The following is a 16,656-nucleotide window of genomic DNA, read 5'->3' as shown; positions in this document are numbered from 1 at the left end:
GGTGAAGAAGTCGTTCATTCAGGGACAGAAGAGAAGAGAAGGGGATGCAAATGCCGTATCTTCTTATCAGAACAGGGATATCCGAAGGAATAACTTTCAGAATTATCATCAGCAACCGTATGTTGCGGCTGTGACCATTCCAGCTGCAGCACCACTACAACAACAACAATCACAACGTCAACCAGCTCAGTATCAACAGCAGCAACAACCGGGTAACAGACCCGCTTATCAACAGAGGCAAAGGATGATGGACCGGCGTTTTGACACCCTTCCAATGTCGTACGCCCAGTTACTTTCTAGTCTTCAACAACTACAACTTGTACAATTGCGCACTCTGGCTCCTCCTATTGGTAGACTTCCGGTGGGTTACGACGCCAACGCTAGGTGTAGCTTCCACTCTGGGGCACCTGGCCACAATATTGAGAACTTCAAAGCTTTTAAGCACGTAGTTCAAGACCTCATAGATTCAAAGGCCATCGACCTTGCACCGGCTCCGAATGTCGTCAACAATCCCATGCCCCAGCATGGTGGTGCAAATGTTAATTTGGTAGAGGGAGAAGCCAAGTCCATTAAGGATGTGTTGAAGTTGAAGACTCCATTGTTGGATATCAAAGGATGCTTGCTGAAGGCCGATGTTTTCCCCGGTTGTGGGAAGGGTTGTTTGGATTGTGCTACTCGGAGTGGAGGTTGTTTGAAGCTACAGCAGGGTATCCAGGCCTTGCTCGACAAAGGTATCCTCCAGGTTGAGGGTCTGTCTGTCCAAGAGTATGTGGAAGGGGTTGAGGAAGAAGGGTTTGAAGATGCTATTAATGAATTCGCAGATGTTGTTCCTACTGATTCTGTAATCCATGATGTAATTGAACTTGATTCCGATGCTTCGGATGTGTGTACTTCAACGCCTCAGACTCTTCAGGGGCCGATCACTTTCTCCAGTGCTGGCATCATTCAGTATGGTCAAGTCTCTACAATCAACGAAGAAGATGGGGATAGTGATTGTGACATCGATAATTGGGTGCGTCCGAGGATCCCAGGTGAAGTTCTCAACAATTGGTCTTCTGAAGAGATTATCCAAGTCACTCTTCTTGAAGAGTAATTTTCTTTGTTTATTCATGCATATCCAAGTCTTACGTTCCGCCCAGGGCGTAATGACTCATTGTAGGGCCCATCTATGTGACACTTGCATTTTTTATCATAAATAAAGGACGTATTTTTGCATTCAAATATTTCGTTCCCTGTCTTTCTATTTTTGCAGTTTTTCAAAATAAAAAAATGGCAATGTTTTGTTTAGTTTTCACTTCTTGTTCACACTCATAAGCACATACCATCACTCATACAGATGCACAACACTGGATCCTATTGATAACGGTTCTGCTATGGCTCGCTTCGACTTTGAAAATCCAATCTTTCAAGCTGAAGAAGAGGGTGATGAAGACTGTGAACTCCCTGAAGAACTTACCAGGTTATTGAAACAAGAGGAAAGGGTTATTCAACCGCATCAAGAGTCTATTGAAGTGATTAATCTCGGCACCGAAGACGCCAAGAAAGAAGTCAAAATAGGAGCAGGCTTGGAAAACAGTGTCAAAGAAAGATTGAGTCGGATGTTACGTGACTATGTAGAGGTTTTCGCTGGAAAAATCAAGAGATGATATGGAATGATGAATGTCAAGAAGCTTTTGACAAAATCAAGAAGTATCTCCAAGAACCTATAAATCCGATGCCACCAGTTGAAGGAAGACCTCTAATCATGTATTTGACCGTGTTAGAAAATTCAATAGGGTGTGTGTTGGGGCAACATGACGAGTCTGGTCGAAAAGAGTATGTAATATACTACCTTAGCACAAGGTACCGACTGTGAAACAAGATACTCCCAGTTCGAGAAAGCTTGCTATGCTTTGGCTTAGGCTGCTCGTCGACTAAGACACTATATGTTGAATCATACCACTTTATTGATTTCTAAGATGGATCTTATCAAATATACATCTGAGAAACCTGCTCTCTCCGGAAGAACAACAAGATGATTGCTGAACTCTGCACGCAGTTCAAAATAAAACACCATAACTCTTCTCCCTTACCGCCCTAAGATGAACGGCGTTGTTGAGGCGGCAAATAAGAACATAAAGAAGATTGTGCAGAAGATGGTCGTCACGTACAGAGATTGGCATGAGATGTTACCCTTCGCCTTGCATGGGTACCGCACTTCAGTACGTACATCGACCGGGGCAACCCCTTACTCCCTGGTGTATGGTATGGAAGCGGTCCTACTTGTTGAAGTGGAGATTCCTTCTCTAAGAGTCCTGTTGGATGTCAAGTTAGATGAAGCTGAATGGATTCGGACAAGGTTCAATGAGTTGAGTCTTATCGAAGAGAAGCAAATGGCAGCCATTTGTCATGGGCAGTTGTATCAGAGTCGGATGAAGAGAGCTTTTGATCAGAAGGTGCGTCCTCGTTGTTTCCAAGTCGGAGATTTAGTGTTGAAAAGGATCCTTTCTCCTCAGACAGATCACAGGGGCAAATGGACTCCTAACTATGATGGACCATATATTGTCACCAAGGTTTTTGATGGTGTGGCTTTAATGCTTGCAACTATGGATGGTGAAAACTTCACTTCCCCTGTGAACTCAGACGGAGTTAAAAAATACTTCGCATAAAATAGACCCGCTGGACAGTAAAAAAGAGTAGTCCAGGCAAAAATGGGCGTCCCGGCGAACCAAGAAAATGAAAAGGTTCGGGCAAAAATTAGGGACAAAAATAAAAAAAGATTGTACACCCGGTAAGTTGAAAACCTGAAAAGGCAACTTAGGCAAAAATGGGTATCCCGGTGGATCGAAAACCCGAAAAGGGCGATCCAGGCAAAAGTTAGGGATTAAGCGAATGACTGCGTTCTGAGTAGTTCTGAATCTCATCTCGTGCCAATGACTGGAAATTTTTGAAGGATAGGAAACAGTCCAATCACTCTTTCAGAAAGCTGATCATCTAGAGGATCTTGAAGACGAGCAAGTCATAGCAGAATTGGAACCCAATAGAAATCCATTTCACATTGCCATTAGATTAATTTCTGTTTTTATCTTTTGTGCGATTACCTCTTTCCAGGGATTGCTTCCTGATGTAAATGCCTATTCAGAGGCCATTCAATCAATAAAATCATGTTATTCAGTATATCTCTGTTTTCATTTTCATTTTACTGTTTTGTTTGCAAAAGTGACGTCCGAATTTTTGATAAACATTGCATCATGACACATAAGGGCTTTACAGGTACATGCTTAATAAACATTTAAAATTGCTGTAAATTTTAAGTGCTTTGGATCGTCTATTCAGAACAGATACCCTCGGGGAATTCCATTAAAATCCCCTGCGGACGATCGTGAATATCTTCCCCAGTGAAGTCGCCAACAGAAGAATCTGGTGTCTTATCCCTGCAGAGCTGATCAGAGTGTTGGATTCTTCAATCCCCAGCAGGTTTTCACCACTGTACTTCCCCAAGCATTTGTTTCAGGACATACACTCCCCAGTAGAGTTGACAGTGCCAGACTATATATCCCCAGCGGAGTTGACAGTGCCAGACTGTATCTTTCCAGCAGAAGTGGCTGCTCCTTAGAGTTCGATGCCAGATCGATAATCCCAATGCCAGATCCATGGTTTCTTTCCTTGAAGCAGAACCTCGGTACCGTATCAGTGTTTGCTCCCCCTGCTGAGTCATCTCTCGCAAATCGTGGTTGCCAGAACCATTGTAGCTTTCCTCAGCAGCAGGCTTCCAATGCCATTCTTTCCCCGATCAGAGTCTCGGTATGGCCAGAACACCGCATGGCTAGTCATCTCCCCACAGAGTTCTTTGCGCTGTGCATCTCCAACAGCCTGGCCAGAGCCCAGAGGATGGTGATCATTTCCCCAGTAGATCCCCTTGCCTCAGCTTGGCATTCTACCCAGCATTTCGCATCCCTGCATGTAGAATCATATTGCATTGCATCCTTCCAAATCGCGTAGCATTTCCATTTTCATGGAGCATTACGCCATTGAAAAATTCAAACATACGCATGTAAGCATAAAACATTCTCGGTATCCCAAGTGATAAGCTAGAAGTTGTTTCCAGTACTCAGACTGAAGATTGTTCATGACTTACCTTTGTTATCCCCAGCAAGTGTCATTGGCCCATGCGCCTCCTCTATTATCATTCCCTATTTCTGCCAATGCTGACAGGCATGAAGTTTTCCGGTATCCAGACCGAAGTGGCATTTAGGCCAGTTTTCCGGTATCCAGACCGAAGTGGCATTCAGGCTAATGTTCCGATATTCAGATCGAAGTGGCATTCAGGCCAAGTCTTTCCGGTATCCAGACCGAAGTGGCATTCAGGCCAAGTCTTTCCGGTATCCAGACCGAAGTGGCATTTAGGCCAGTTTTCCGGTATCCAGACCGAAGTGGCATTCAGGCCAGTTTTCCGGTATCCAGACCGAAGTGGCATTCAGGCCAGTGTTCCGATATTCAGATCGAAGTGGCATTCAGGCCAGTTTTCCCGATATTCAGATCGAAGTGGCATTTAGGCCAAGTTTCCGATGTTCAGATCGAAGAAGTTTCCGACGTTCAGGTCGATGCGACTTGTGGCATTCAGGCCAGTGTTCCGATATTCAGATCGAAGTGGCATTCAGGCTAGTGTTCCGATATTCAGATCGAAGTGGCATTCAGGCCAAGTCTTTCCGATGTTCAGATCGAAGAAGTTTCCGACGTTCAGGTCGATGCAACTTGTGGCATTCAGGCCAATTTTCCGATGTTCAAATCGAAGAAGTTTCCGACGTTCAGGTCGATGCGACTTGTGGCATTCAGGCCAAGTTTCCGATGTTCAGATCGAAGTCATTTCCAGTATTCAGACTGATGAGCGGCATTCAGGCCATGGTTATTTCTGTGTTACCATTTATCTTGGTATCCAAGTTAACATTCTTTTTCGGTATTCAGACTGACTTTCACCGTACCAGACGGATTCTTCTTTCAAAACCACCTCTTTGTCGATTCTGACAGACATTGCTACTTCACTTCACTTCAGTGCAAATTTTTGGGCTTTTATTGTATTCAATCCCTTGATACCTCGAAAGCACGAAAGCAGCTGTCATCTTCCTTCCGGGTCTCCAGTTGATTGAATAGGGGCAGCTGTAATACCCCAAAATTTACCCTTCATTTTTCCTAAAAAAAAAAAAAAAAAAAAAAAAAAAAAACCAAAACGAAAAAAAAAACGAAAACGAAAAAAAAAAAATTTATTTAATTAATTAATTAATTAATTAATTAATTAAAATAAATAAATAAATAAAATATAACAAATTATTTTGGACTTGGGTCTCCCTCATTTGAGCCCATTACCCACGAAAATCAGTCTATAAATACTGAGGTTTCAGTAGAGGAAAGGGGACTGGGAGTTACACTGGGAGATTCACTTGAGAAAAAGGGAGAGAAGCAAAATGCTCTGAGGTTTCCTTGGAACAAAACACTGGACAAAACCTGCAGGGAATCCTACAAGCTACTCTGCAGCAACCTCCAGGCAACTCTGAAAGGTTCATTCTGACTCACAGACTTTCAGCTCAAGCAAACCCTGCCATTTGATTTTTCTTCTCCAATCAGGTTTGCCCTATATCCATCATCTTTATGCCTTTAATTTGAATGCTCTAAATATATGAGGTATTATGGGTGAATTTGATACCCTTTTGATGCATGTGTTTGACAAGAGGTTTAGGCCTCCTACCTTTGGTTGCTTTTTATGAGCTTTTAGTGAATTGAAAGGGCATGATTTATGTGATTACATTTTGATTTGAGGGAAACTCTTGGTTACCCTATTTTGCTTCACTAACCCTTTTGTTGAGTTTTTGTGAAGGCACCTAACTTTTGCAGGGATAACTTGCGTGGTTTCCCACTTTATTTGTGGGATACCCCCTGGAGGTTTCATTCCGATTACCTGTACTGACTCACTTTCTTTGATGGTGTTTAGCTTGGAAGGATCCCTGGGTTTCCCATTCCTTTAATTGCTGTAACTTCGGATCTTTATCCGTGTGGTAATTTTTTCCCTCTCTCATACTTTATCGCTTTCTTAGCTGGAAGACCTCGATAGGAGGCAATGTTTGAGCCCTTGGTGGCATTTTACTTTGAGATACATGTTTTGTGTTTTGTATTCATATCCCTGCAGGTAGCGCGGTTCCTTCGTCAAGGACTGCCTTTTTGCCCTCGAGCATCCCAAACCCTAAAACCCAAAGCAACACGTTTACTCCTTCTACTACAGGCGAGTAAGTCTCCAAAGGTCGAGCATCCGGTAGATTGCGTAGTAACGTCGTTCGTCCAAAACCCACTCCATAACCCCGTAGTTAGCCGAACTACGGCTTGCTCTGATTCTTATTCCAGATGAGATACGTAGGCATAAGACGCGATGTCTTAGCGAGCACACATCCCCAACCCATAGGTCAGCCGAGCTACGAAGACTCTGATTCTCATATTCAGATGAGATACGTATGCAGTGGATGCGACATCCACGCGAGTCATTTTCATCTAACCCTTTTTTTTCTTTGGTAAACAGCACAAGATAAACTCACACCCTTTAGACAAGAACTACAAAAGTGGATCCCGTAGAATACTACGGATGCGTAGGGGTGCTAATACCTTCCCTTCGCATAACCGACTCCCGAACCCAAGATTTGGTTGCGAGACCTTGTCTTTTCCTTCCCTCTTTTCAGGTTTACTTCGAGCGTTTCCTTTCCCTCCTTTGGGATGAATAACGCACGGTGGCGACTCTTCTGTCATTTTCTTTCGCCGGTTGTTTTTTTCGCACTGTATTTTTCAGGTTGCGACAATCCGGTATCCGCTTTTGTTGACTTTCTTCTTTTGTTTGCTTTTGCGTTATTACTCATTGCCTATTCCAAAGGACACACTTGAGTCATCTTCTATATGATTTCAAGAGGTGAACCTTCTAGGGAGTTTTATACTCCATCTTCATCCATTCACCCATTTTGTCCTAGACCTTTTCACACATTGCTTTCAAAACTTGAGATAAATATTGTGCAAACATCTTCATGTTTTCAAAATTAGAAACCTGGACCCTAAGTCCTTGACTTTTCAAACTCCATTTCATAATACTTCTTTTGAATCAATCTTAATCATACTTTGACCCTACTTTCATGAATACTCATAATCAATTAACTTCACCCATTCAATTGTTTTGTGGCTTTGTCCATTCTTGTTAAGTTTTCATACATTAGCCATAGGTTTGATTTATCCTAGTTGGTTGATGTTAATCTCACCTATTTGTCCTTAGTTGACTGAATTGTAAGTCTTCCTTGCTTATTATATGGTTAACCCCTCACTAGCAAGTTGAAGCTTTTCTCACATGGTGGACTCGTTGTTTGTATAAGGTTGAGTTTTCTCCCGTGGATAACGTAAGACCTTAAGGCTTGTGTTTATAATTGGATCCACTAACTTTTGGAAATCTTTTAGCCGAACTACGGCGTTTTGATCCTTTACCTTTTATGGAAAGGTACGTAGGCAACGGGTTCATCCGTTCAAACACAAAAATCATAAATTGTATATTCTTTTCTCATCATCCCATTCATGTTTGCACAATAAATAATTCAAAACAAATAACAATTTTTGTACAACAAGTGTGAAAAGGGCTCCCTAGGAGTACCTAGGACGCAGTGGGTGCCTAACACCTTCCCGTTGCGTAATTTACCCCTTACCCAGACTCTCTGATCTTTTCATTAGTTTTCTACGTGTAAAACTTCTTAGGCTTTTGTTCGCTTTTTAGCCAGTCCTTTGGATAAATAAAAGTGCGGTGGCGACTCGATTCATTGTATGCTTTGCTTATGATTTAATCAATAGATCATATAGTAACGAATACACCGCTACAGTTGGTTGTTGGGTGGTTGGCATGAACGGGTTGCGATGTTGGCTGTTTGGTTGTTGTGTGTATGTGGTTGGTTGATGTTGTTTGGTTGGTTGTTGGGTTTGGGTGGGTTCACATTGGTGTTGGGTGGTGAATTATTGTGGGGCATACGACGACGAAGCATGTTGGCGTGGATCCATCAAATACCGCGGCTCAGATACAAATTGTTGAGTTGTTACCGATCTAAACCATGCCATATATTATGTTGAGTCGGTCTTGCACCATGGATATCTGGTTCGTTCAAGATGTGTTGTCTTTGATTCCTCTATGGACGACACATGTCTTTTGCAAAGTCTCTCCAATCAGAATAATCCCATTGTGCATCAACCCTTTTTTGATGTCAATTCCCCAAACACGTGGGAGATTCTGGAATCTGTTGTAGCATTCAGAACTGCAGTTTGACCCGGTCACTCTGGTGCATTTCCGCCATAGTGAATCGGATAACCGGTGTCTTCGTTGTCCAAACTGCAGCATCGTCATGGTTCACATCATGATCTAGACCCAGATATGGCCTCCAAACAAACTGTAAAACAATACGAAACGATTAGATGGAAAATAATTTGAGAAGTATTTTTAAATTAAAATATAGTTGGGTAGGATTATTACATCGTCATGTCCAATGTGGTCCAATAGATTTCAATAGACTACAATAGCGTGTTTCAGACACCTGTTGTAGTTCATTCCCCTTACTGACTACCTAAGATAAAAAAGAAGTGAAAAATATTATTTACTATTAATTATAATATAAAATATAATTAACTAAATGGTGAATGGTAAAGTGTTAGTCTTACTTGGTTGCAAACGGGAACACGAATGGGCGCTCATTTATCGGGGCGAGCGACGACATTCTTGACCAACCCCATGCTTGAAGCAAATACGCACATGAAAAAAAAATATAGGTATTCTTTTTTGTAGTTCTATACATTGCACTATATAGATGGGCCAATACAGTTGAACCCTAACTATAAGTGTTTACCTTATTAGTGTTGCGTAATAAAGGTAAATACATTATATTTACAAAATTACCTGTAGTTTCTGGAAACAAAAAATTATCAAATAAAATCATAATATAAAACCAAGCTTTTATTATTTTCTCATACTCGGTTGAATCGTCGGGAATTACTATACTGGCATAATATTGTTTAAGGTATTTTAAACTTATACCTTGCCCCCTTGCTTGATCGGACGTGTCTCCCTCAGTTTCGTCGTCTAGCATATGGGCACCCAATAATTCATTGCAGATATTGTTATCTTGGTTAACTCGATCATTCACTGCCTTTCCATCTATACGGAGACCCAACAACATGAACACGTCCTCAAGTGTGACGGTACACTCACCAATCGGAAGGTGAAATGTGTGGGTCTCGGGTCTCCACCTCTCCAACAAAGTTAGAATGAACTTGTAGTCCACCGAGTACGAAACAATGTTGAGTAGATTTCCAAATCCACATCCTCTAATATATGGTTCTATTAAAGGATCGTGGGGTACATATTCATGTACACGACATCTAAACCGCTTCGGATCCTAATAATAAAAAAGTAAGAAAATGCAATTAGAAGAAGAAATACATAATCAACAAGCACAACTCTATAAGAAGTAAGAAAAACATAGATAACAAAGGTATAAGACTAAAAATAGAAAAAGTAAAAAGAGAGAGATGACATACAAATGCCGATATATTCTCGAGCGTGCCTCTATGTTCATCGCCCATAGTCAACAAAGACATGATTTGATTTTGCAAAGCTTGAGTGTGGTAGAGGAAACAAGTGTGGTAGAAGAATATAATTGAGTATTGATGAAGATGATTTGATATTGTTGATATGAGAGGCTATTTATAGATGAATGAGTGAGTAGGTTTGCAACCTAAGATGAATGTGATTGGTTGCATGGAATGGCAAGAGAAGACAAGGGAATGACAAACTTCAGAAAGCATGTGAGAGATAGCATGTGAGGAATCTCTTCTAGGCGCATGTGAAGAATCAACATGTAAGGGAAGATGCGCCATTCCTCTTGGCGCCTACATGTGATTCTTCACATGCAAGGAAGAGGCTCCCTTCCTCTTGGCGCCTTAGTGTAGGGCAATGGGAAGGGGCGCCCTTCCTAGTGGCGCATAAGACCAATTTTTGTGAAGAGGCACCCATCCTTTTGGCGCCCCAGTTACTCTATGGCGCCTAGGGAATGGGCGCCTAGGTGGGAATCTCAGGGCTCAGGCGCATGTGTGTTCTTGTCACTCTTTTCTCTGCATGGTTGATTCTTTTTACTACATGCATGGTCAAGTTTGTACAAACAATGACCAAGTTATCAATGCAACGACCAAGTTAGCAATGAAACATTATTTATGTTGTGTGGATGAACAACTTAGCAATGCATTCAATTCCCTTAAAGATATCTACATATTTAATATTTCAACAAAATGCCTTCCACACAACATTACATGATCAGTGCCCATGTCGAAGGTGAAATATTTGATCATCAGTTGTTCGATTTTTGTTTTCGAAACACAGAGGTAACTCGGTTTACAATAAATCGACGATCAAATTTTTCACATCTGAAACAAAGAATAGAAAAGAAATTGCAATGCAATAATGTGGGCCAAATCATCTATAAAAATCCGGTTTGGTTTGTAGAAAACCAGGTTAAATTTTATCATAAGAAGATTCGAGATGATGATGATATTCAGCATATGTTTGTCAGTCACGAACAATCTGGTTACAACGATATAGAGTTGTATATATTACCACATCAATAACAGGTGTCTCTGTACATTGATCAGTCACAAGTGTTTTGTGAGACTGATGACGGACAAGCTGAGGTGAATGTTCTAGATGACAAAGAAGAAGAATCTGAGATCATGGTTGATTCGATGGTGAACGCTGAAGAGGAAGAGGAGCCAATACCAACAAGTTATGTATACTGCCCACCCCAACAGATGACAAGGTTAAATTTGGGTTCAGATGAACCTTTAGCAGATGTATGGTACAATCCTTACGTGCCGATGCAAGGATCTTTGAAACAAGGAGACACATTTCGCACAAAAGAGGAATGTGTAAGAGCCATTAAGAAATTCCACATGCAACTATCAGCTGATTTCAGAGTTGACAGAACTGACGCATCGAGGTATAAAGTTTATTGTCCGAATGAGCACTGCCTTTTTATGTTGTCAGCTTCGTACTAGAAGAGGAGAGAGTCTTGGGAGATTGGATCAATGGGTCCAGATCACACATGCATGCTGACAAACCCAATCCAGGATCATCGTAAATTAAGCTCTCAGCTAATATGTGATGAAATATTATCTGTTATTAGCGACAATCCATCATTAAAGGTGAGTACAATAATCTCGCATATTAGGGCAGAGTACGAGTACACTCCATCATATAGGAAGGCATGGATAGCTAGGACAAAATCTATTGAAAATGTGTTTGGCAATTGGGAGGAGTCTTACAAACAACTTCCAAAATACTTGTTGGCTCTAAAACAATATGCTCTCGGGACAATTGTCAAGCTGGAAACAAATTGTCCGCCTATACACCAGATGGTACGTGTGCTGTTGGAAATAAAATATATCACCGTCTATTCTGGGTGTATCAACCAGGTATCATAGGTTTTTCTTTCTGTAAACCAATTATACAAACTGATGGTACATGGTTATACGGAAAATACAAAGGAACGTTACTGATGGTAGTGGCACAAGATGGGAACATCAATATTTTTTCAATCGTCTTTGCCCTAGTTGAAGGGGAGACTACTGAGGGATGAAGTTTTTTCCTAAAAGAAATCTCTGATTGCATGTTGCACCTCAGCCTAACTTATGTTTGATCTCCGACAGACACCCTTCAATCATCAGTGCATATAATAACATTGACAATGGCTGGCAAAATCCTCCTTCGACGCATGTGTTATGTAATAGACATATTGCTCAGAATTTCATGCGGGAAATCAAAGATAAGACGTTGCGGAAGAAGGTTGTCAATGCAGGTTACACATTATCAGAACCTTCTTTCAAACACTACCGCAAGGAAATAAGATTGTCAAACGAAGATGCGGTACGGTGGATCCATGGTATTCCTTTGGAGAAGTGGACTAGGGCATACGACAACGATCAAAGTTGGGGCCACATGATAACAAATCTTGTGGAATCAATGAACTCTGTCTTCAAAGGCATCCGTAACCTACCAATAATCGCTTTGGTGCATGCTACATATTTCAGGCTAAGGGCGTTGTTTGAAACCAGACGCTTAAAATAGAGTTCAGTGTTGCAATCTGGACAGTTGTTCAGTGATGCTTCGATGAAATTCATCAGACATGAAGCTGCCAAAGCAAACACACATGTGGTTACGGTCTTTGACCGAAGTAAAGGTTGGTTTAGTGTTGTCGAGTCCATGTATCACAATGAGGGCATGCCGATGGGACAGTACAGAGTCGAACTAGATAGAGGTTAGTGCGACTGCAGAAAGTTCCAAGCCTTTCGTACCCCCGCTCCCATGTCCTTGCGGCATGCTCAAAGGTTCAAAGGGATCCATCATACTTGTTATCTGAAGTTTACAAAGTCGTCAGTCTTTCAAATGTTTATAAAATTAGTTTTTTCGTAGTGGCAAAAGAGGATTATTGGCCAGAATATCAAGGGGACATTGTCTGGCACAACGAAGTTATGCGAAGGAAGAAAAAGGGTCGCCCAAACAGCATCCGAATTCGAACCGAAATGGATACGGCGAACAAAATGGTTAGACTATGTAGTTCATGCCGTCAACTAGGTCACAATCGTAATAACTGTCCTAGTGTTAGAATGAGCACAACCAGATAAATTTACATGTACCTCTATTGCAATATATGAAAAATTAAATTTATTTCATATTAGACGTCTGTCACGAAAGTACCATTGCATAAACAGTAACACATATAATTATAACAAATACAAGAACTATGCAATTACAACCAGCAAAACAATTTTGAACATGTAATGCATCATCCTACGAGCGTCTTGGTCTGTCTTAATATCCACCAATTCGCGTAATTCTCCGTGTTGGTTGAACGTGGACACAAGCCATTGTATTCTTCTAATCCGTTCACCCTCTCCAATTTCTCCCTCTAACCAACTATACAACGTCCGATTAAGACGTTCAAACATATTTGTGTTCCAAACTCGAATCTGTACCGGAGCCGCAACGGCAGAAAATATTACATCAGCACTTTGTTTTTGAATGTATGCAGACATTGTTGAAACAGGGAAAATTGAAATTGATGGTGGTTGAATTGTATTAGGAGATGAGTTTGAGTGAAAAATAGTGCATCCAATGCGTGGTATTTATAGAGACGGACAAAACATGTGGGCGCTTGAGGGATTGACGCCCACATGACCATCACATGCAGCCAGATGAATTAGCGCCCACACAACCAAATGCACCTAGGCGCCACTAGCATTGGCGCCTCCTCATGAGGCCCAATGCAGGCGCCACTAGTATTGGCGCCTCCTCGTGAGGAGCGCAATGCATGCGCCAATGCTAGTGGCGCCTCCTCGTGAGGAGCGCAATGCATGCGCCAATGCTATTGACGCCTCCTCTTTATGCATTGGGGGTGCCCCAGTTCATCTGACGCATCCTCTACCAAACCTGGTTATTTTGATAATTTTTTTAAATAATTAGTTATTTTGAAAAAAAATTAAAAATAATTATTATTTTGAAAAAAAATTCCAAACTTTTACCTACTTCCTCTTCAAGAACACCCATATTAACCCTATTTGAATCTGCTCAAACTTCAACAAAATTCAAGAAACCGATATCCTGAATTTCACAAAACTCCCAATATCTTTATATCTGAGTACAATTATCGTACTATGTAATCAAGCTTCATGTTAATCCTATTCATAGAGGATATGAACTCTACTATTTTCATTAACTTGTGCCATAAGACAATGATTCAATTAGTAAAAAATATGAGCATACAAAAGTATATAGACAATCATGAATATGGTATCTATCGGTTATATATAACTGTCAACTGAATATGGTTTCAGAGTTATAGATATATCCAAAACCAACAATGCTTAAAACCAACAGTGCAACAGTAAAAATTGACCCCAAACTCCATATAATATAACTATACTTAATCCGATTCAAAGCCATAATTCAGAAAGAAAGGAAATAGCATAACAATAACCAATTTCTTTTTCTACATATCATTACAATGACATGCAAGATTAGCCCATGGTTCAAAAAGTTACAGAATAATTAAACCTGTAATTTAAAGCCTAGTGTCGAGGGTGAGGCACAAATTGGTATTATTCTCAAGCTCAGCCAAGTGATTATGCATGAAAAGGATACCACATTTTCTCTGGGAGAAGCAATTTAAGCATTCTAAGAGAAACTTGAGAAATACTCATCAATCTGCATAAAAATGCTCAGTAGACATCAAAGAGTAAAGGTAATCAGAAGAACTGTTACCCATGGTTTTAAACTGCTTTCCACAAGAACGGCGACAGTAATTGTGACTACAAGTCTACAACCTATGCTTTTCAAGATCTCAACAACCACATCAAATCCAGCTATATCTGACTACAATATTCTACATATCAAATATCATAACATAACCACCACAACTGTAATTAAAAACCTTACTTATATGATAACAAGATGTGCATAAAGTAAACCAGGGTGTTACAATTTGATTACATTACATGTTTTAACTGAACCAAAATAAAAAACATAACGAACAGGCTTTTCCTTTCTGTTTTATAGGTAAACCGAATGCTAAATTAAGCCGATAAATAAGAGACTCGTCTGTCATCATTCATTAACTATGAAAATATGGAATACACAAAAATGCTCATCACCAATTCACCACCACTATCACTAATTACTACCACAATAACTAATAACTAACATGTGCTTGTGATCAAAACCATAAACACATCCAACCAAGCCAACAACATATAAACAATTTCATCAATTACACTATATCTTGATAAAAACAAAAAATTGCCATTTAGATCTATGAAACACTGGCACATATATAGACACGACACACATGACTAGTTGAATAATGCGGTAAGGCGGAATACGAAACACACACCTTCAATCTGAAGTGTCAATGCTACATAGTCATGATCAATCATCATCATCATGATCACTCTCATCACTGAAATACCCAGCTTTCTTCCCTTTCTTCTTCGTCTTGTTGTTGTCCAAACCCTCATCATCATTTCTGTTTCTCCCCAGCAACCTTTCACCCGCTTCATCATCCACAACAGAATCCCAATTATCGTCAAACTGCTCCGCAGCAATCTGACCACCCTCCTCCTCATCATCATCACCTTCCTCCTCCCCATCCCTATCCCTCAGCCCACTAAATCCCCGTCGCGGCTTCTTAGGCTGAGGCCGCGGCCTCGGCCCCAACTGATTCTTAGGACACTCATACGACAAATGACCATGCCCCCCACACGCATAACACAAAGCAGTCTCAGTATTGTACACGCGCTTCCGAATAAACTCTGGAGCACGTCCATTATCAGCAGCAATAGAAGCAGTTAGAGTCCTTCCATTGAGAATCTTCTTATTCATCTCGGCCACGGCGCGTTGGGCGTCACTACGAGAAACGAATTGGACAAACGCGACACCGCGGCTTAGGCGCGTGTGACAGTCTTTGAGAACGGTTACACGCGCGATGCGGCCGAAAGTAGAGAAGAGCGTATGGAGATCGGAGTTTGTTAGGGAGTAATCTAGATTAGAAACGTATAGCGTCGATTTTGATGGTGCTAAGGGTTCACCTGTTCCTCCTATTGATGATCCTTTGTTGTTCGGTTTTGATTGGGGTTGATTACTGGATGTGGTGCCGGTGGTGGTGTTGGGGGTTGAGGACGAAGCGCAGTAGCGGTAGTAGAAAACGTCGTCGTCTTCATCGTTGTCGCTGTGTTTTCGTTTGTGCTTCTTCTTGCTTGACATTTTTTTCGGTTCAGGTTTTTTGTTTCCGGCAACGGCGTTCGGTTTCCGGTGACGGAATTAGTTCTCCGATGCTTCTTTAATCTATAGAGGAAATCTGAGAGTGGAGAGATTCTATAATGCGTTTGAGAAACCCTAGAGAAGTGAAGCGAAACTCCAAGCGGATCTGGACATGGATCCGGATATTTTGGATTGGTTTTATATATGGTTTTATCCATTCTTATTTTTTTATAAGCAGTACTATCCATATGTAAATGGACAACTTGCTCACCGCCAGAGTACTTGTAAAGATAGCATAAAACTAAAAATTATTATGTTTTAATATTTTTTATTTAATTGGTCAGCCACCCATCTGCATATATAAATTTTAATAATTTTTTGTTAGTATGATGCTAGATTTTTTAAGACAAAAATTTCTAGTTCGTTAGATATACAATTTTATTATATTATTTTAGATTATATTTTAATATCTTAAGATAAATAGAGTTATTGAAATTTAGCAAAATAGAATAGAGTGAAATAGAAATTTTATTACTTTATTATTTGAATAATTAGCGATAAAAACAAAGTAAGTTTTTGATTCTGCTCATATAAAAGAGAAACAATACTGATGGAAAGTGATGAAAATTTTCATTCTGCTCATATTAAAGGGAACAATACTCGTAGAAAGTGATCAATACTAGTAGAAAGTGATGTAATTTTTTATTCCTCATATCTAAGGGAAACAATGCTAATGAAAAGTGATGAAATGAAATAAAATAGAATAATAAAATTTTATTATACTGGATCTGATTTTAATTAACTCAAACAATGTAATC

The 16,656-nt window shown here is 40.4% G+C and overlaps 1 protein-coding gene across 1 annotated transcript; it reads right to left on the bottom strand.

Annotated features, from left to right (window-relative positions):
• Window positions 1–15,007: 15,007 nt before the first annotated feature.
• Window positions 15,008–15,841, bottom strand: LOC127137494 (U11/U12 small nuclear ribonucleoprotein 31 kDa protein). Its single transcript, XM_051063951.1, has one exon. It carries the CDS (start codon window positions 15,839–15,841, stop codon window positions 15,008–15,010), a length of 834 nt encoding a protein of 277 aa, XP_050919908.1.
• Between the last annotated feature and the right edge of the window lie 815 nt (window positions 15,842–16,656).

The sequence above is a fragment of the Lathyrus oleraceus genome, chromosome 4 (assembly GCF_024323335.1).
Source record: "Lathyrus oleraceus cultivar Zhongwan6 chromosome 4, CAAS_Psat_ZW6_1.0, whole genome shotgun sequence".
Classification (NCBI taxonomy): Eukaryota; Viridiplantae; Streptophyta; class Magnoliopsida; order Fabales; family Fabaceae; genus Lathyrus; species Lathyrus oleraceus.
The sequence above is the reverse complement of the archived record's forward strand: the minus strand, read 5'-3'. Positions and strand labels throughout refer to the sequence as shown.